Source organism: Scyliorhinus torazame, chromosome 5 (assembly GCF_047496885.1).
Source record: "Scyliorhinus torazame isolate Kashiwa2021f chromosome 5, sScyTor2.1, whole genome shotgun sequence".
NCBI classification, from domain to species: Eukaryota; Metazoa; Chordata; class Chondrichthyes; order Carcharhiniformes; family Scyliorhinidae; genus Scyliorhinus; species Scyliorhinus torazame.
The window spans coordinates 329,500,695-329,522,775 of NC_092711.1; the positions used below are offsets into that span (position 1 = coordinate 329,500,695).

At 47.8% G+C, this 22,081-nt stretch overlaps 1 protein-coding gene across 1 annotated transcript in view; it reads right to left on the minus strand.

The window, feature by feature from the left end:
• The window catches only part of LOC140422815 (CD40 ligand-like), a 42,625-nt gene extending 23,026 nt beyond the window's left edge, over window positions 1–19,599 (minus strand). Inside the window, exons 1-4 of the mRNA XM_072507720.1 lie at window positions 19,198–19,599; window positions 18,494–18,631; window positions 17,369–17,435; window positions 6,948–7,040 (exon numbers count right to left, since the gene is read on the minus strand). Coding sequence (XP_072363821.1) covers window positions 6,948–7,040; window positions 17,369–17,435; window positions 18,494–18,631; window positions 19,198–19,428 — 529 coding nt within the window. The 5' untranslated portion in view covers window positions 19,429–19,599. The remainder of the gene's footprint in view (window positions 1–6,947; window positions 7,041–17,368; window positions 17,436–18,493; window positions 18,632–19,197) is intronic.
• Window positions 19,600–22,081: the final 2,482 nt, after the last annotated feature.

The following is a 22,081-nucleotide window of genomic DNA, read 5'->3' on the forward strand; positions in this document are numbered from 1 at the left end:
GACTCTGACCATGCACTGGGCTGTGACCATGTACTGGGCTCTGACCATGTACTGGGATCGGGCCATGTTCCAGGATCTGACCGTGTACTGGGATCGGACCATGCTCTCGGATCTGACCGTGTACTGGGATCGGACCATGCTCTCGGATCTGACCGTGTACTGGGATCGGACCATGCTCTCAGATCTGACCGTGTACTGGGATCGGACCATGTTCCAGGATCTGACCGTGTACTGGAATCGGACCATGCTCTCGGATCTGACCGTGTATGGGATCGGACCGTGTTCTAGGATCTGACCATGCACTGGGCTCTGACCATGCACTGGGCATTGACCATGTACTGGGATCGGACCATGCACTGGACTCTGACCATGCACTGGGCTGTGACCATGTACTGGGATCGGACCATGTTCTAGGATCTGACCGTGTACTGGAATCGGACCATGTTCTCGGATCTGACCGTGTACTGGGATCGGACCATGTTCTCGGATCTGACCATGTACTGGAATCGGACCATGTTTTAGGATCTGACCGTGTACTGGGATCCGACCATGTTCCAGGATCTGACCGTGTACTGGGATCGGACCATGCTCTCGGATCTGACCGTGTACTGGGATCGGACCATGCTCTCGGATCTGACCGTGTACTGGGATCGGACCATGCTCTCGGATCTGACCATGTACTGGGATCGGACCATGCTCTCGGATCTGACCGTGTACTGGGATCTGACCATGCTCTCGGATCTGACCATGTACTGGGATCGGACCATGCTCTCGGATCTGACCGTGTACTGGAATCGGACCATGTTCTCGGATCTGACCGTGCACTGGGATCGGACCATGCTCTCGGATCTGACCATGTACTGGAATCGGACCATGTTTTAGGATCTGACCGTGTACTGGGATCCGACCATGTTCCAGGATCTGACCGTGTACTGGGATCGGACCATGCTCTCGGATCTGACCGTGTACTGGGATCGGACCATGCTCTCGGATCTGACCGTGTACTGGGATCGGACCATGCTCTCGGATCTGACCATGTACTGGGATCGGACCATGCTCTCGGATCTGACCGTGTACTGGGATCGGACCATGCTCTCGGATCTGACCGTGTACTGGGATCGGACCATGCTCTCGGATCTGACCGTGTACTGGGATCTGACCATGCTCTCGGATCTGACCATGTACTGGGATCGGACCATGCTCTCGGATCTGACCGTGTACTGGGATCGGACCATGCTCTCGGATCTGACCGTGTACTGGGATCGGACCATGCTCTCGGATCTGACCATGTACTGGGATCGGACCATGTTCTCGGATCTGACCGTGTACTGGGATCGGACCATGCTCTCGGATCTGACCGTGTACTGGGATCTGACCATGCTCTCGGATCTGACCATGTACTGGGATCGGACCATGCTCACGGATCTGACCATGTACTGGGCTCTGACCATGTACTGGGATCGGACCATGTACTGGGATCGGACCATGTTCCAGGATCTGACCGTGTACTGGGATCGGACCATGTTCTCGGATCGGACCGTGTACTGGGATCGGACCATGCTCTCGGATCTGACCATGTCCTGGGATCGGACCATGCACTGGACTCTGACCATGTACTGGGATCTGACCATGTACTGGGATCGGACCATGCAATGGACTCTGACCATGTACTGGGATCGGACCATGTTCCAGGATCTGACCGTGTACTGGGATCGGACCATGCTCTCGGATCTGACCGTGTACTGGGATCCGACCATGTTCCAGGATCTGACCGTGTACTGGGATCGGACCATGCTCTCGGATCTGACCGTGTACTGGGATCGGACCATGCTCCCGGATCTGACCGTGTACTGGGATCGGACCATGCTCTCGGATCTGACCATGTACTGGGATCGGACCATGTTCTCGGATCTGACCGTGTACTGGGATCGGACCATGCTCTCGGATCTGACCGTGTACTGGGATCTGACCATGCTCTCGGATCTGACCATGTACTGGGATCGGACCATGCTCACGGATCTGACCATGTACTGGGCTCTGACCATGTACTGGGATCGGACCATGTACTGGGATCGGACCATGTTCCAGGATCTGACCGTGTACTGGGATCGGACCATGTTCTCGGATCTGACCGTGTACTGGGATCGGACCATGTTCCAGGATCTGACCGTGTACTGGGATCGGACCATGCTCTTGGATCTGACCGTGTACTGGGATCGGACCATGCACTGGACTCTGACCATGCACTGGGCTGTGACCATGTACTGGGCTCTGACCATGTACTGGGATCTGACCATGCACTGGGCTCTGACCATGTACTGGGATCTGACCATGCACTGGACTCTGACCATGCACTGGGATCTGACCATGTACTGGGATCTGACCATGCACTGGACTCTGACCATGCACTGGGCTCTGATCATGCACTGGGATCGGACCATGCACTGGACTCTGACCATGCACTGGGCTCTGACCATGCACTGGGCTCTGACCATGCACTGGGCTCTGACCGTGTACTGGGCTCTGACCATGCACTGGGCTGTGATCATGCACTGGGCTCTGACCATGTACTGGGATCGGACGATGTTCTCGGATCTGACCGTGTCCTGGGATCTGACCATGTACTGGGCTCTGACCGTGTACTGGGATCTGACCATGCACTGGACTCTGACCGTGTACTGGGATCGGACCATGTTCTCGGATCTGACCGTGTACTGGGATCGGACCATTTTCTCGGATCTGACCGTGTACTGGGATCTGACCATGTACTGGGCTCTGACCGTGAACTGGGATCTGACCATGTACTGGGATCGGACCATGCAATGGACTCTGACCATGTACTGGGATCGGACCATGTTCCAGGATCTGACCGTGTACTGGGATCGGACCATGCTCTCGGATCTGACCGTGTACTGGGATCCGACCATGTTCCAGGATCTGACCGTGTACTGGGATCGGACCATGCTCTCGGATCTGACCGTGTACTGGGATCGGACCATGCTCTCGGATCTGACCGTGTACTGGGATCGGACCATGCTCTCGGATCTGACCATGTACTGGGATCGGACCATGTTCTCGGATCTGACCGTGTACTGGGATCGGACCATGCTCTCGGATCTGACCGTGTACTGGGATCTGACCATGCTCTCGGATCTGACCATGTACTGGGATCGGACCATGCTCACGGATCTGACCATGTACTGGGCTCTGACCATGTACTGGGATCGGACCATGTACTGGGATCGGACCATGTTCCAGGATCTGACCGTGTACTGGGATCGGACCATGTTCTCGGATCTGACCGTGTACTGGGATCGGACCATGTTCCAGGATCTGACCGTGTACTGGGATCGGACCATGCTCTTGGATCTGACCGTGTACTGGGATCGGACCATGCACTGGACTCTGACCATGCACTGGGCTGTGACCATGTACTGGGTTCTGACCATGTACTGGGATCTGACCATGCACTAGGCTCTGACCATGTACTGGGATCTGACCATGCACTGGACTCTGACCATGCACTGGGATCTGACCATGTACTGGGATCTGACCATGCACTGGACTCTGACCATGCACTGGGCTCTGATCATGCACTGGGATCGGACCATGCACTGGACTCTGACCATGCACTGGGCTCTGACCATGCACTGGGCTCTGACCATGCACTGGGATCTGACCATGTACTGGGCTCTGACCGTGTACTGGGATCTGACCATGCACTGGACTCTGACCGTGTACTGGGATCGGACCATGTTCTCGGATCTGACCGTGTACTGGGATCGGACCATTTTCTCGGATCTGACCGTGTACTGGGATCTGACCATGTACTGGGCTCTGACCGTGAACTGGGATCTGACCATGCACTGGACTCTGACCGTGTACTGGAATCGGACCATGCTCTCGGATCTGACCGTGTACTGGGATCGGACCATGTTCTCGGATCTGACCGTGTTCTGGGATCGGACCATGCACTGGGCTCTGACCGTGTACTGGGATCGGACCATGCTCTCGGATCTGACCGTGTACTGGGATCGGACCATGCTCTCGGATCTGACCGTGTACTGGGCTCTGACCATGTACTGGGATCGGACCATGCTCTCGGACCTGACCGTGTACTGGGATCGGACCATGCTCTCGGATCTGACCATGTACTGGGCTCTGACCGTGTACTGGGATCGGACCATGTTCTCGGATCTGACCGTGTACTGGTATCGGACCATGTTCTCGGATCTGACCGTGTACTGGGATCGGACCATGCTCTCGGATCTGACCGTGTACTGGGATCGGACCATGCTCTCGGATCTGACCATGTACTGGGATCGGACCATGCTCTCGGATCTGACCATGTACTGGGATCGGACCATGCTCTCGGATCTGACCATGTACTGGGATCTGACCATGTACTGGGCTCTGACCGTGTACTGGGATCGGACCATGTTCTCGGATCTGACCGTGTACTGGGATCGGACCATGCTCTCGGATCTGACCATGTACTGGGATCGGACCATGCTCTCGGATCTGACCATGTACTGGGATCGGACCATGTACTGGGCTCTGACCGTGTACTGGGATCGGACCATGTTCTCGGATCCTACCGTGTACTGGGATCGGACCATGTTCTCGGATCTGACCGTGTACTGGGATCGGACCATGTTCTCGGATCTGACCGTGTACTGGGATCGGACCATGCTCTCGGATCTGACCGTGTACTGGGATCGGACCATACTCTCGGACCTGACCATGTACTGGGATCGGACCATGCACTGGGCCCTGACCATGTACTGGGATCGGACCATGCTCTCGGATCTGACCGTGTACTGGGATCGGACCATGCTCTCGGACCTGACCATGTACTGGGATCGGACCATGCACTGGGCCCTGACCATGTACTGGGATCGGACCATGTTCTCGGATCTGACCGTGTACTGGGATCGGACCATGTTCTCGGATCTGACCGTGTACTGGGATCGGACCATGCTCTCGGATCTGACCGTGTACTGGGCTCTGACCATGTACTGGGATCGGACCATGTTCTCGGATCTGACCGTGTACTGGGATCGGACCATGCTCTCGGATCTGACCGTGTACTGGGATCGGACCATGTTCTCGGATCTGACCGTGTACTGGGATCGGACCATGCTCTCGGATCTGACCATGTACTGGGATCGGACCATGCTCTCGGATCTGACCATTTACTGGGATCGGACCATGCACTGGACTCTGACCATGCACTGGGCTGTGACCATGTACTGGGCTCTGACCATGTACTGGGATCGGGCCATGTTCCAGGATCTGACCGTGTACTGGGATCGGGCCATGTTCCAGGATCTGACCGTGTACTGGGATCGGACCATGCTCTCGGATCTGACCGTGTACTGGGATCGGACCATGCTCTCAGATCTGACCGTGTACTGGGATCGGACCATGTTCCAGGATCTGACCGTGTACTGGAATCGGACCATGCTCTCGGATCTGACCGTGTATGGGATCGGACCGTGTTCTAGGATCTGACCATGCACTGGGCTCTGACCATGCACTGGGCATTGACCATGTACTGGGATCGGACCATGCACTGGACTCTGACCATGCACTGGGCTGTGACCATGTACTGGGATCGGACCATGTTCTAGGATCTGACCGTGTACTGGAATCGGACCATGTTCTAGGATCTGACTGTGTACTGGGATCGGACCATGTTCTCGGATCTGACCGTGTACTGGAATCGGACCATGTTTTAGGATCTGACCGTGTACTGGAATCGGACCATGTTCTAGGATCTGACTGTGTACTGGGATCGGACCATGTTCTCGGATCTGACCGTGTACTGGGATCGGACCATGCTCTCGGATCTGACCGTGTACTGGAATCGGACCATGTTCTAGGATCTGACTGTGTACTGGGATCGGACCATGTTCTCGGATCTGACCGTGTACTGGGATCGGACCATGTTCTAGGATCTGACCGTGTACTGGAATCGGACCATGTTTTAGGATCTGACCGTGTACTGGAATCGGACCATGTTCTAGGATCTGACTGTGTACTGGGATCGGACCATGTTCTCGGATCTGACCATGTACTGGGATCGGACCATGCTCTCGGATCTGACCATGTACTGGGATCGGACCATGCACTGGGCCCTGACCATGTACTGGGATCGGACCATGTTCTAGGATCTGACTGTGTACTGGGATCGGACCATGTTCTCGGATCTGACCATGTACTGGGATCGGACCATGCTCTCGGATCTGACCGTGTACTGGGATCGGACCATGCTCTCGGATCTGACCGTGTACTGGAATCGGACCATGTTCTAGGATCTGACTGTGTACTGGGATCGGACCATGTTCTCGGATCTGACCGTGTACTGGGATCGGACCATGTTCTAGGATCTGACCGTGTACTGGAATCGGACCATGTTTTAGGATCTGACCGTGTACTGGAATCGGACCATGTTCTAGGATCTGACTGTATACTGGAATCGGACCATGTTTTAGGATCTGACCGTGTACTGGGATCCCTACTCCTTCTATCAAAATGCATCACCCCACACTTGTCTGTATTAAATTCCATTGGCCACTCGCCTGCCCATTCCGCTCGACTGTTGCACTCGATTACGATCATTCTGACTTTTGCCTCTCCTGCCAGCTGGATAATAGTATTCCAGTTTCCAAGCTCACACTGCCCCTCGGGAAACATCACCCGTTACCACCTCCTGTCAACACCACTGCCTATCACCCTGCTGAGCGATATTAAAATCATAATATATGAATTATAATGGCAATCATCTTTATCTGTTTCAATCTATTAGAAATTTTACATTCACGAGCATTTCCCATTGACTTTTTTCATTTATAAATTCCTTGGTCTGTATTTCTAACACAACCTGTGTCAACCTGTCACTGCCGCTCGTGAGGCAATCTTTCAAAATAATTCTTGCATCTTACCTGGTATATTTTCAGCTTTATTTGTAGCAATGAGATGTGCTGCAGTTCGACGAGGGCTGTTGACGCTGTCGGTTATTGTGGTGCGATGGTTACCTAAATATCAAGATAAACAACATTGGAGGAATCTTAAAAACTGTGTCACACTTGATAACTACAGGTAGTCTTCAAAACCTGTTGCATTTCTCTGTAGAACTTGCTTTTCCATTGCATCTTTAACACCCTTAGGAAATCCCAAAGTACTTTACAGCCAAGCAAAATACTTTGTGAACTGTCGTCATTGTTTAAATGTAGGAAATGCAACAACCAATATATACACAGCAATAATGTGATAATGACCAGAGAATCTGTATTCAGGTGTTAAATATTGATTATTGATGAGGACACCGGGATAACTCCTTTGCTCCTCCTTAAATAGCATCTACCTGAGAGGGAAGAGAGGGGCTCAGTTTAAAGTGCCATCCGAGGGTGTGCAGCCCCTTCGCTGTTGTGTCAACATCAATTTTGTTTTAAATCTTTTGAGTGGAGTTTGAACCCACAACCGCCTGACACGGTGCAGAGGGTGAGTGAAGCTGCAATTATCAATGTGGCCAATATGTCATTTTGTCACCACGGAGAAGATGAAAGGAAGTTAGAAGGAAGCAAGATTTTGAGCTCCAGTGAATGCAGGAACAAAAACCAGGGCAGCCTCCTGGAGTGTGAGAGACTCAGCCTGAGACAATGCTACAAGTCGGTTCTGCTCCACGTGTTAAATATCGTTAGTTCAGGAAATCACTCTGCAGTCCCTCCTAAACTGAGAAATAACTGTGCTCCTGTCAATAATAATCTTCCTCAGCCTGAATGCTGAGCACTCCAAACTTTGGAAGGTGGCCTTGGAGAGACCAATTCGCTGGACTCGGTTCCCAAGAAGCCATCGGACTCAAAACATGAATTTCATTTCTCTCTCCACAGATGTTGCCATATCTGCTGTTTACCCGGAATTCCTGATTTTACTTCCCTGGACTGAGCTGTTCTTTGCGTGTCACAGGCACCCCATCAATCTTTAATGGGATTAAGGATAAAGCACGTGGTAGGAACAGATATTTAGGATTGAGCATTTGGGAAAAGCACATAAAGCATCTTCATAGAATTTACAGTGCAGAAGGAGGCCATTCCGCCCATCGAGCCTGCACCGGCTCTTGGAAAGAGCACCCTACCCAAGGTCAACACCGCCACCCTATCCCCATAACCCAGTAACCCCACCCAACACTAAGGGCAATTTTGGACACTAAGGGCAATTTATCATGACCAGAACAGCTGATACCCCATACAGCCTGTCCACACCCCTCACAATCTTATTCACCTCAATCCGGTCCCCTCTCCACCTTCTCCCATCCAAAGAAAACAACCCGAGCTTATCCAGCCTCTTCATAGCATAAACGCTCCATTCCAGGCTCATCCTGGTGAATCTCCTCTGCACCCCCTCCAGTGCAATCACATCCTTCCTATAATGTGGTGACCAGAACTGCACACAGTGCTCCCTCTGTGGCCTCACCAAAGTCCTGTACAACTGCCCTGCTCTTATCATCTATGCATGATGGATAAAGACAAGTGTCTATTTGCCTTCTTAACTCTATTAACCTGTCCCGCCACATTCAGGGATATGTGGACAAGCACTCCAAGATCCCTCTGAGCTTCCTGGTGTCCTCCCATTCATTGAGTTCTCCCTTGTGTTACTCCTTCCAAAGTCCATCACCTCAAACATTTCAGGGTTAAATTCCACCTGCCACTAATCTGCCCTTCTGATCAATCTGTCTATATCCTGTAACCCAAGATCATCTTCTCCACTGTCAACTGCCCGGCCAATCTTTGTATCATCTGCAAACTTACTTATCATCTGCCCCACATCTTCTTCTATATTGTTTATATATATCACAAACAATTAGGGACCCAGCACTGCTCCCGGTGGTAGGCCCCTGGACACCAGCGTACCGTCACACAAACAGATTCTGCTACCCTCTGTCTACTATCTCTAAGCCAATTTTGGATCTAACTTGCCACATTACCCTGGATCACATGTGTTTTCCCTTCTTTATCAGTCTCCCATGTGGGATCTCGTCAAAGGTTTTGCTGAAATCCATGTAAACTACATCAGCAGGTAGCACAGTGGTTAGCACATTTGCTTCACAGCGCCAAGGTCCCAGGTTCGATTCCCGCTTGGGTCACTGTCTGTGCGGAGTCTGCACGTCCTCCCCGTGTGTGCGTGGGTTTCCTCCGGGTGCTCCGGTTTCCTCCCACAGTCCAGGTTAGCTGGATTGGCCCCTTAAAAGGTTAGATGGGGTTACTGGGTCATGGGGATAGGGGGGAGGTGTGGGCTTGGGTAGGGTGCTCCTTAGGGCTGGTGCAGACCCGGTGGGCCAAATGGCCTCCTTCTGCACTGTAGAATCTATGATTATATCAGCTGCACTACCCTCGTCTGCACACCTGGTCACCTCCTCAAAAGATTCGATTGAATCTGTTAGGCATGAGCCCCCCCCCCATCGCCCCCCCCTCAGATTTTTAATAATAATCTTTATTGTCACAAGTAGGTTTACATTAACGCTGCAATGAAGTTACTGTGAAAAGCCCCTAGTCGCCACACTCCGACACCTGTTCAGGTACACAGAGCGAGAATTCAGAATGTCCAATTCACCTCACAGCATGTCTTTCGGGGCTTGTGGGAGGAAACCGGAGCACCCGGAGGAAACCCACGCAGACACGGGGAGAACGTGCAGACTCCGCACAGACAGTGACCCAAGCCGGGAATCGAACCCGAGACCCTGACGCTGTGAAGCAACAGTGCTAACCACTGTGCTACCGTGCCACCCAGATAAAGCCATACTGACTGCCCCTGATCAAACCTTGCCCCTCCAAGAGGATTCTGTCCTTCAGATTGTCCAAGAATTTCCCAGCCACTGATGTGAGACTCACTGATCTGTAATTCCCTGGTTTATGTCTACTTCCCTCTGGAACAAAGTCGCGGGGCTGGATTCTCCGCCGTCGCGATTCTCCACTTTGCCGGCATCCTGGGGGCTTCCCGAAGGCGCGGGGCTGCCCCACAATGGGAAACCCCATTGAACAGCCAGCAAAACAGAGCATCCCACCGGCGTAACGGAGCAGCCCACCGGCGTAACGGAGCAGCCCACCGGCGTAACGGAGCAGCCCACCGGCGTAACGGAGCATCCCACCGGCGTAACGGAGCAGCCCACCGGCGTAACGGAGCATCCCACCGGCGTAACGGAGCATCCCACCGGCGTAACGGAGCAGCCCACCGGCGTAACGGAGCATCCCACCGGCGTAACGGAGCATCCCACCGGCGTAACGGAGCATCCCACCGGCGTAACGGAGCAGCCCACCGGCGTAACGGAGCAGCCCACCGGCGTAACGGAGCAGCCCACCGGCGTAACGGAGCAGCCCACCGGCGTAACGGAGCAGCCCACCGGCGTAACGGAGCATCCCACCGGCGTAACGGAGCATCCCACCGGCGTAACGGAGCATCCCACCGGCGTAACGGAGCAGCCCACCGGCGTAACGGAGCATCCCACCGGCGTGCTGAACCAGAAATCTGGCACGGCGGGACAGAGAATCCAGCCCAAAGAATTTAAGCCGAGTTCTGCAGCATGTGAATCCGCAGAAGTACAAAACGCCGGTGTCAGAATAATGCAAACCACACCAAACCACACCAAACCAAACCATACCAAACCACACCAAACCACACCAAACCACACCATACCAAACCACACCAAACCACACCAAACCACACCAAACCACACCAAACCACACCACACCATACCAAACCACACCATACCACACCAAACCACACCATACCAAACCACACCAAACCACACCAAACCACACCATACCAAACCACACCATACCAAACCACACCATACCAAACCACACCAAACCACACCAAACCACACCATACCAAACCACACCATACCAAACCACACCATACCAAACCACACCAAACCACACCAAACCACACCATACCAAACCACACCAAACCATACCAAACCACACCATACCACACCAAACCACACCAAATCACACCAAACCACACCATACCACACCAAACCACACCAAACCACACCATACCACACCAAACCACACCAAACCACACCATACCAAACCACACCAAACCACACCAAACCACACCAAACCACACCAAACCACACCAAACCACACCATACCACACCATACCAAACCACACCATACCAAACCACACCAAACCATACTAAACCATACCAAACCATACTAAACCATACCAAACCATACTAAACCATACTACACCATACTAAACCATACTAAACCATACCATACCATACCAAACCATACTAAACCATACCAAACCATACTAAAATATACCAAACCACACTAAACCATACCAAACCACACTAAACCATACCAAACCATACCAAACCATACTATCCATACTAAACAATACCAAACCATACCAAACCACACTAAACCATACAAAACCATACCAAACCATACTAAACCATACCAAGCCATACTAAAACATACCAAACCATACCAAACCATACTACAACTTACCAAACCATACCAAACCATACTAAACCAGACCAAACCATACTAAACCATACTACACCATACTAAACCACACTAAACCATACAAAACCATACCAAACCATACTAAACCATACCAAGCCATACTAAAACATACCAAACCATACCAAACCATACCAAACCATACTACAACTTACCAAACCATACCAAACCATACTAAACCATACCAAACCATACTAAACCATACTACACCATACTAAACCATACTAAACCATATCATACCATACCAAACCATACTAAACCATACCAAACCATACCAAACCATACTAAATCACACTAAACCATCCCAAACCATCCCAAACCATGCCATACCATACCAAACCATCCCAAACCATACCAAACCATACCAAACCATACTAAACCATACCATACCAAACCATACCAAACCATACTAAACCATACCAAACCATACCAAACCATACTAAATCACACTAAACCATCCCAAACCATCCCAAACCATGCCATACCATACCAAACCATCCCAAACCATACCAAACCATACTAAACCATACTAAACCATACCAAACCATACTAAAGCATACCAAACCATACTAAACCATGACACTGAAGTCCATTGTCTTGTCAGTCTATTTCATAGTGCAATGTCCAACTGCAACAGAGAAATTCAAAGATGTGTTGGTGAGGTGGATTGGCCATGCTAAATTGCCCCTTAGTGTCCAATGGTTAGGTGGGTTTACGGGTTAGGGTGGGAGTGTAGGCCTAGGTCAGGTGCTCTTTTGGAAGGTCGATGCAGAATCGATGGGCCGAATAGTCTCCTTCTGCACTGTAGAGATTCTATGATTCTATGATTATCACTTAATGGGTTGCATTACACACATGTTCTTGAGGTATTTGTTAGGGTTTTATCATTACTGGGTATGGTAAATTAATAACTATGTTAGTGGATTGAAATCTCAGAGATGATGAGTTTAAGTTATGAAATTGTGTTTAAGAAATCTGACGATAAATGGAACTGCTGACAAAAACCAATTGGTTCACTGATACCTCAGAGGGAGATGTATCTGCTGTTGTTAACCAGTCTGACCGACCCTGATTCCATGTTTCGTTATTGGGCCTTAACTGCCTTCAGCGTAACTGGGGACCCGGCAATAAACGCTGCCCACGTTCCACTTACACATTGCACAATCTAAAACAATCCAGGCAGGGCAGGAAGTCTCTTTACTCTTGAGCAGGAATGCGTGCACCTCCCTCACTAACCTGGCACACATGACACGCTAACCAGAGCCCTGTGTCAGTGGCTTCATGGTTTCACAAACTTTCCCCATTTGGATTTCTGTGTTGTGCAAATGCAAATGTTGATGGTGACTGTGTGCACTGAGGGAGCGCAGTGGCTGGCACATTTCAATGTAAGTTAGCAGACAGCACCATTTAACGGCAGATCAAAGGAGGTTTCAAAACCCCATTCAAAGCAGCAAACCCACTGACTCGAAGTTGAGCTGGTTAGTAATTGTCGGAACAACGTAACTGCTGCAATCTACTATTGAGACTTTTACAAACTAGTTATTTGCTACTCAGGGTAGAGTCTCTAATAGTCAAGAGATATTAACTCAAATCCCACCGTTGCAGCCACAGATTTTGGATTCCGTGACAATAAGAGCAGGTATAAATGGGGCTGCGGTAAAAACCCGAATGCTTCATTAATGTGTTGCCATGTCACGGAAACAGCGGCAATCTGCTGTGCTCAGCAGCTCTGACCTTTCCAACCCCCCCTTCAGCCTCCGCCCCATTATCGAGGCCCCCTCCGCCCACAGCCTCAGGGAGGCCCCCAGGAACATCCCCTAACGCCCCCACCATTTGGTAAGCCCACCCCGGGCCCAATCCCTGGCAGTGCCAACATGGCATCTGGCACCTGGGCTCTGCTATGCTGGCACCCAAGCAATGTCTCTTCAGGGTGCCAGGCTGACAATGCTATGGTGCCCGGGTGCCAGAGGGAGTGGCAGGGTGCCACCCTGCCCTATCCCCGAACACCTGGGGGTCTCCAATGGCCTGAGAGACCCCACAGCTGCCATTTTGACTGGTCACATTTGTGGAAACCAGTACTAAACTGTGCCATGGTCAGTGTGCCCTGGTGAGTGTGTCCCGGTGAGTGTGACTCTGAGTAATACACACAGAGTTACAGTGTGACCCTGAGTAATACACACAGAGTTACAGTGTGACTCTGAGTAATACACACAGAGTTACAGTGTGACCCTGAGTAATACACACAGAGTTACAGTGTGACACTGAGTAATACACTCAGAGTTACAGTGTGACTCTGAGTAATACACACAGAGTTACAGTGTGACACTGAGTAATACACACAGAGTTACAGTGTGACTCTGAGTAATACACACAGAGTTACAGTGTGACTCTGAGTAATACACACAGAGTTACAGTGTGACCCTGAGTAATACACACAGAGTTACAGTGTGACACTGAGTAATACACACAGAGTTACAGTGTGACCCTGAGTAATGCACACAGAGTTACAGTGTGACCCTGAGTAATACACACAGAGTTACAGTGTGACACTGAGTAATACACACAGAGTTACAGTGTGACTCTGAGTAATACACACAGAGTTACAGTGTGACTCTGAGTAATACACACAGAGTTACAGTGTGACACTGAGTAATACACACAGAGTTACAGTGTGACACTGAGTAATACACACAGAGTTACAGTGTGACACTGAGTAATACACACAGAGTTACAGTGTGACACTGAGTAATACACACAGAGTTACAGTGTGACACTGAGTAATACACACAGAGTTACAGTGTGACACTGAGTAATACACACAGAGTTACAGTGTGACCCTGAGTAATACGCACAGTGTTACAGTGTGACACTGAGTAATACACACAGAGTTACAGTGTGACCCTGAGTAATACACACAGTGTTACAGTGTGACACTGGGTAATACACACAGAGTTACAGTGTGACTCTGAGTAATACACACAGAGTTACAGTGTGACACTGGGTAATACACACAGAGTTACAGTGTGACCCTGAGTAATACACACAGAGTTACAGTGTGACACTGAGTAATACACACAGAGTTACAGTGTGACCCTGAGTAATGCACACAGAGTTACAGTGTGACCCTGAGTAATACACACAGAGTTACAGTGTGACACTGAGTAATACACACAGAGTTACAGTGTGACTCTGAGTAATACACACAGAGTTACAGTGTGACTCTGAGTAATACACACAGAGTTACAGTGTGACAGTGAGTAATACACACAGAGTTACAGTGTGACACTGAGTAATACACACAGAGTTACAGTGTGACACTGAGTAATACACACAGAGTTACAGTGTGACACTGAGTAATACACACAGAGTTACAGTGTGACACTGAGTAATACACACAGAGTTACAGTGTGACACTGAGTAATACACACAGAGTTACAGTGTGACTCTGAGTAATACACACAGAGTTACGGTGTGACTCTGAGTAATACACACAGAGTTACGGTGTGACACTGAGTAATACACACAGAGTTACAATGTGACACTGAGTAATACACACAGAGTTACGGTGTGACCCTGAGTAATACACACAGAGTTACAGTGTGACACTGAGTAATACACACAGAGTTACAGTGTGACACTGAGTAATACACACAGAGTTACAGTGTGACACTGAGTAATACACACAGAGTTACAGTGTGACACTGAGTAATACACACAGAGTTACAGTGTGACACTGAGTAATACACACAGTGTTACAGTGTGACACTGAGTAATACACACAGAGTTACAGTGTGACACTGAGTAATACACACAGAGTTACAGTGTGACACCGAGTAATACACACAGAGTTACAGTGTGACACTGAGTAATACACACAGAGTTACAGTGTGACCCTGAGTAATACACACAGAGTTACAGTGTGACACCGAGTAATACACACAGAGTTACAGTGTGACACTGAGTAATACACACAGAGTTACCGTGTGACCCTGAGTAATACACACAGAGTTACAGTGTGACACCGAGTAATACACACAGAGTTACAGTGTGACACTGAGTAATACACTCAGAGTTACAGTGTGACACCGAGTAATACACACAGAGTTACAGTGTGACACCGAGTAATACACACAGAGTTACAGTGTGACACCGAGTAATACACACAGAGTTACAGTGTGACACCGAGTAATACACACAGAATTACAGTGTGACCCTGAGTAATACACACAGAGTTACAGTTTGACACCGAGTAATACACACAGAGTTACAGTGTGACACTGAGTAATACACTCAGAGTTACAGTGTGACACTGAGTAATACACACAGAGTTACAGTGTGACACCGAGTAATACACACAGAGTTACAGTGTGACACTGAGTAATACACACAGAGTTACAGTGTGACACCGAGTAATGCACACAGAGTTACAGTGTGACACCGAGTAATGCACTCAGAGTTACAGTGTGACACCGAGTAATACACACAGAGTTACAGTGTGACACCGAGTAATGCACACAGAGTTACAGTGTGACACTGAGTAATACACTCAGAGTTACAGTGTGACACTGAGTAATGCACACAGAGTTACAGTGTGACACTGAGTAATACACACAGAGTTACAGTGTGACACTGAGTAATGCACACAGAGCTACAGTGTGACACTGAGTAATACACTCAGAGTTACAGTGTGACACTGAGTAATACACACAGAGTTACAGTGTGACACTGAGTACTGCACACAGAGTTACAGTGTGTCACTGAGTAATGTCCACAGACAGAGTTACAATGTGACACTGAGTAATACACACAGAGTTACAGTGTGACCCTGAGTAATACACACAGAGTTACAGTGTGACACTGAGTAATGCACACAGAGTTACAGTGTGACACTGGGTAATGTCCACAGAGTTACAGTGTGACACTGAGTAATACACACAGAGTTACAGTGTGACACTGAGTACTGCACACAGAGTTACAGTGTGTCACTGAGTAATGTCCACAGACAGAGTTACAATGTGACACTGAGTAATACACACAGAGTTACAGTGTGACACTGAGTAATACACACAGAGTTACAGTGTGACACTGAGTAATGCACACAGAGTTACAGTGTGACTCTGAGTAATACACACAGAGTTACAGTGTGACACTGAGTAATACACACAGAGTTACAGCGTGACACTGAGTAATGCACACAGAGTTACAGTGTGACTCTGAGTAATACACACAGAGTTACAGTGTGACTCTGAGTAATACACACAGAGTTACAGTGTGACACTGAGTAATACACACAGAGTTACAGTGTGACTCTGAGTAATACACACAGAGTTACAGTGTGACACTGAGTAATACACACAGAGTTACAGTGTGACACTGAGTAATACACACAGAGTTACAGTGTGACACTGAGTAATGTCCACAGACAGAGTTACAATGTGACACTGAGTAATACACACAGAGTTACAGTGTGACACTGAGTAATGTCCACAGACAGAGTTACAATGTGACACTGAGTAATACACAATGCTATAATTCCATTCTGCTGACAATCAATTTATCAATTAACAATTGTCTCTTTGAACTTTACAGTCGCAATACCTTCACATCCTGAAAGCTCCACCAGATCACATTGTGGCTACTTAGCACGAATTTCATTCACATTTTCATTATCTTATTTTCACATTTTCAAAAATAGTATATTAGACAAATAATTAGAAATCTAATCCATATAAATAGAGAAATTGTTAGTTTGGCATGGTACACTTTCTGCACCCTCGTTTGTCAGGCCCGTGGTGAATATAGTTAATTAAAGATGGCTTTGAGCTGTGAAATACCTATCTGTCTTTCTTGCGATGGAACTCCTGCGCCATGTAGCTGTTCCCTGGTGTTGTTGGTTAGGTACTGAATGGAGAGAAATCACACAGTTAGCATTGTGAAGGTGACAGCATGCAGAATCCGAGAGAAGACCATTCAGCCAATCGACCTCACACTCAGCCTCTCTCAATCATTTTACCATGTTTACCACTTTCCTTTTCAATCTCTGTTTACAAAAAAAACTAACAATGCTTTTAAATGTCTGTCAGTTTCCCCTTCTGGCAGATATCTACAAAGGAAAATGTACCCAAAAGGCCAATTATTGAATCACGTCCGTTCCATCCACAATCCATGGATGAAACATGCTGAATTTATATGGCACCTATTGCATCTCAGAATTACACCCCCTGCAATAGGGCGGGCCCCAGCTCATGGGTAATTTTGGTGAAATTAGTTGACGAACGAATGTGGGCTCTTCTTCCATTGGTCGCTAATGTCCATCTCCGAAGAACATCTTAGCTAAAGGAGAACGCATGCGACAGTGCAGCACTCCCTCAGCACTGCCCTGAAGTGCCAGCCTGCATTCTGTACAATTCGCAAAGTCCCCCATTGGCTTCCATTTCTCCTCTGGAACAAGGTTTTGTGGAAGATGTCCAACATCAAATAAAATCCAATAAAACATTCCAAACCTAATGTTTCATGTTGTTTGGGCTTGAGTTGGCATCACCCCCCCCCCCCCCCCTCTGCCCCAGCAACTCAAATTCCAAGGCATTATTTGTCATTTCTATTGTTGTTTGAACAATCCTCAATTCTACACACTCACACATTAACCCGATATTTTTACCAACATGTCCATTGGTTTAATGTTGAGTGTTTATTCCAGTACTCTCGATCAGTGGTCTGATCGATGGATCTCTGAAACTAATTTATTATTTAAGATGTTGCTGCCGCACAAGGCAATCTTGAAAAGCAGAAACAAACATTTGTTTTTGCAGTTGACCTAGTTTTAATAAACATGTTTAGAGATCAAAAGACCAGCAAAGTGACCGCACTAATCAAACCATCTCCAGGTCTCTAGAAAGTACTTTTGTCTATTTCATCGACAGAATTCCTGGTCAAAAGGGTTTACTGTGCAAAACCTTTACCTTCTGAATGAGATGCTGTAGTTCGGATCTTTTACCATCACAAAAAATATTGTTCTTTTCAACCTGATTCTTATTTTCACATCGTTTTATACTGCGCAGGAACATATATTCTGGATCTGCATTCACAATTTCCTGAACCTGTTGGGAGAGGTAACAAAAGAAAAAAGTGTAAAAATACCTCATGCCAGTGAAAGAGTTTGAAAACTCGATAACAACAGTTACATTTCCATCGATCTTTGACATGACTGACCCACTCCCCAATACTAATTGATTTCTGAATGTAATAAGATTCTGGAATGGACAGACATATAGAAACATCCTCCTCTCTCTAATGTCACTCATAAACAGGATGGAGGAATCTTTTGGGGATGCCGTTGTGTAACCAGTTCCACATTTTTCTCATTTATTAATTGCCCTCCAGGCAGTGATGGTTAAAGATGACCATCGCCTCTTCAGCTACATCCTGAGCAGGATGGTGTTTTGCTGGATTCTGAAACATACGAGAATAACTCACTAACTTGGCTTCTGTGCATTCCCCTGAATTTAATGTGCATTTCAATATTCAATCCAACTTTGCAGACAGATGAAAAAAAAATACACTCTGTCCAGAGAATAGTAAAGTTAATAAAAAGAACCGTTGAATTAATATTAAAAACATCACCAATGCAACACCTGGACTAAAGAAGCTCTTCCACTTTGCTCACCTTGTCAAGTTTCATTGAAAAGTAGACATATAACAAGGCGCTTGTAACCATGTGGCCAAGCAGTAGGGCAGTGATCAGGTAGATTAACACCCGGACAGAGACAGAGGGCTGGTGTTCGCAAACCTTCCGTGGCTCAGTTAACTTGTTTGACGTTTCGTTCATATTATCGACCAGTGCAGACACTGTCAGCACAGTCTCCTCTGTTACAGTGCAGTTGCCAGGACGTAACATTCAATCTCTTGTCATCTCGCACCTTTCAGGAAACTAAATAAGTTATACAGCACATTTCTTCAAAGCCCACACTTCCTGCATGGAAAATATGTCTCGCCCTTGTCAGATGTGCAGAGAAGTGTGTACCAGCAAACCACCCCTCTTCCTTTCTTCCTCAACTAGACTTTCCCCTCTTACTGGATCAAATGAGCAAGAGGAGTCTTGCCCTGGTTGCAACTTTAATCCAGAAAGCCAATTTTATTGTTTGAAGCCAATAGTCACAGAGTTAATCTCTCGATCAATTCGCATTTCCTGTATGAACTATTTTCTTTTCTTTTTTTTTCTAACCATCCTCTTGCAAACTGTTTGCAAAGTGTTCTTTTCCTCTTTGCATGAGAATACTTTTGTTCCAAAATCATTTCCACACAGCAAGTTTGCTTTTCAATATTGGTGACATGGAAAGTGCTGAAAATTTGCAATTTAAGAGTCCAACTTTTCAAAGTGTAAAACAGTTTCTGCATCGCCTTCCTTCTCACACTGCTGCATTCAATTGTTCTTGTTAACTGTACAGGCCGCTTCGGAACCATATTGTGTGCAACTGGAACACCCACGTTATCTTAGTCCGTGATGTATATGAAGTAAGCTTTGCGTTCAGCCGTGGATTTGACTCTCCTAATGTGTGAGGCTAATGTCTCAATGGTTTATGTTTGAGGGCACAGATTGTTTCTAACAGAACATTGACTTACAGACTTTCACCAGGTTCAATGGCAAATACATTTAAACGTTAAGGGCAGCACGGTAGCCAGGGTCCCAGGTTCGATTCCCTGCTGGGTCACTGTCTGTGCGGAGTCTGCACGTTCTCCCCGTGTGTGCGTGGGTTTCCTCCGGGTGGTCCGGTTTCCTCCCACAGTCCAAAGATGTGCAGGTTAGGTGGATTGGCCGTGATAAACTGCCCTTAGTGACCAAAAAGGTTAGGAGGGGTTATTGGGTTACGGGGATAGGGTGGAAGTGAGGGCTTAAATGGGTCTGTGCAGACTCGATGGGCCGAATGGCCTTCTTCTGTACCGTATGTTCTATGTTCTATCTTCTATGTTAATGCAGACGCACCCACATTGATTTCACAGTCTTTGTGTCTTAGTATGGGCGGCATGGTTGCGCAGTGGTTAGCACAGCTGCCTCGTGGTGCCGAGGACCCGGGTTTGATCCCGGCTCTGGGTCACTGTCCGTGTGGAGTTTGCACATTCTCCCCGTGTCTGCGTGGGTTTCGCTCCCACAACCCAAAGATGTGCAGGTTAGGTGGATTGGCCATGCTAAATTGCCCCTTAATTGGAAAAAAAAATTAATTGGGTACTTTAAAATCAAACAAATAATTTTTGTAATGATGCTGATTTTAACTTCTATTTGTCAATGAGATTTGCATTGTTTAGAGAAAAAATTGGTTCTGCCTCAGCTGGGATATTGGGCACAGTTCTGGGGGCCACATTTTAGGAAGGATGTGAAGACATTGGAGCGAGTGCTGAAAAGATTCATGGGAATGGTTCCAGGGGTGAGGAATTTTAGTTATGAAGATAGATTGAAAAAGTTGGGATATTTTTCTGGAAAAGGAAATGTTGCGAGGAGATTTGATAGCGGACGTTCACAATGATGAGGGGCCTGGACAGATAGAGAGGGAAACTGTTCCCATTGGTGGAAAGGATGGAGAAGCAGTGGACACAGATTTAAGGTAATTGGATGAAGAAGCAATGGCAACGCAAGGGAAAACCTTTTGGCGCGGCGAGTGGTTAGGGTCTGGGGTGCACTGCTTGAGAAGATGGTGGAGGTCGGTACAATTGAGAATTTCAAGAGGAAGTTAGATTATTATCTGAAGAGGAAGAATGTACAGGGCTATGGGGAGAAGAGCGGGTAAGTGGCACTTGCTGAGTTGTACATTCGGGGGACATGATGGGTGTAGAAATTCTGTGATTCTGCATTGTCCCAGAGTCATGTAGAATTACAGTTAACATGCAACGTTCCACACTGCATTACATCTCAGAGGTAACTTCTTAATTCATATAATGTGACTTTTTAAACAACTAAATCTGAACATAGAGAGTGCAGAAACATAATCCACATTTCTAACATGTTGCAGGGAAAGCATTAATAATTAAAAATCTCTGTGCTCTACTCTTCGACAAATCATTTCCAGCCGTGTTGTGTTTCTTCACTTCTTCACATCCTTTTCCTCAGCTCACTTGCTTACTCTGCTCTTCAGTGTTAATGGTCAGTGTTGCTTTTTAACTTTGCAATTCTATTTTGTAAATGTTAAAGTAGGAACACTGCAGAAGGATAAAAGGCTGAGATTTAAACCTGGAGTTCTGTTGCTGTTCATGATCCAATCAAACATCACGGCCAGAGTTAACATTTCCATTTCCATGTGCCGCCCCCCCCCCCCCGCCTGACAAAATCCCCCAGGACACCACATCAATTATTGTTTCAAACCTGTCATTATTGTAGTGTTGGCAAATTCAATAAATAGATTCCACCAACAATGTGAGATGATTGTCCAGGGAATTGGATTATTATCTGACAGGGAAGATATAATAAATGGAATAAACTGTTAGTTGTTCGGAGCAATTTGACAATCCTAGAATGCTACAATCTAAATCATTCCTGTGACTTTTTGAATGATCTGTAT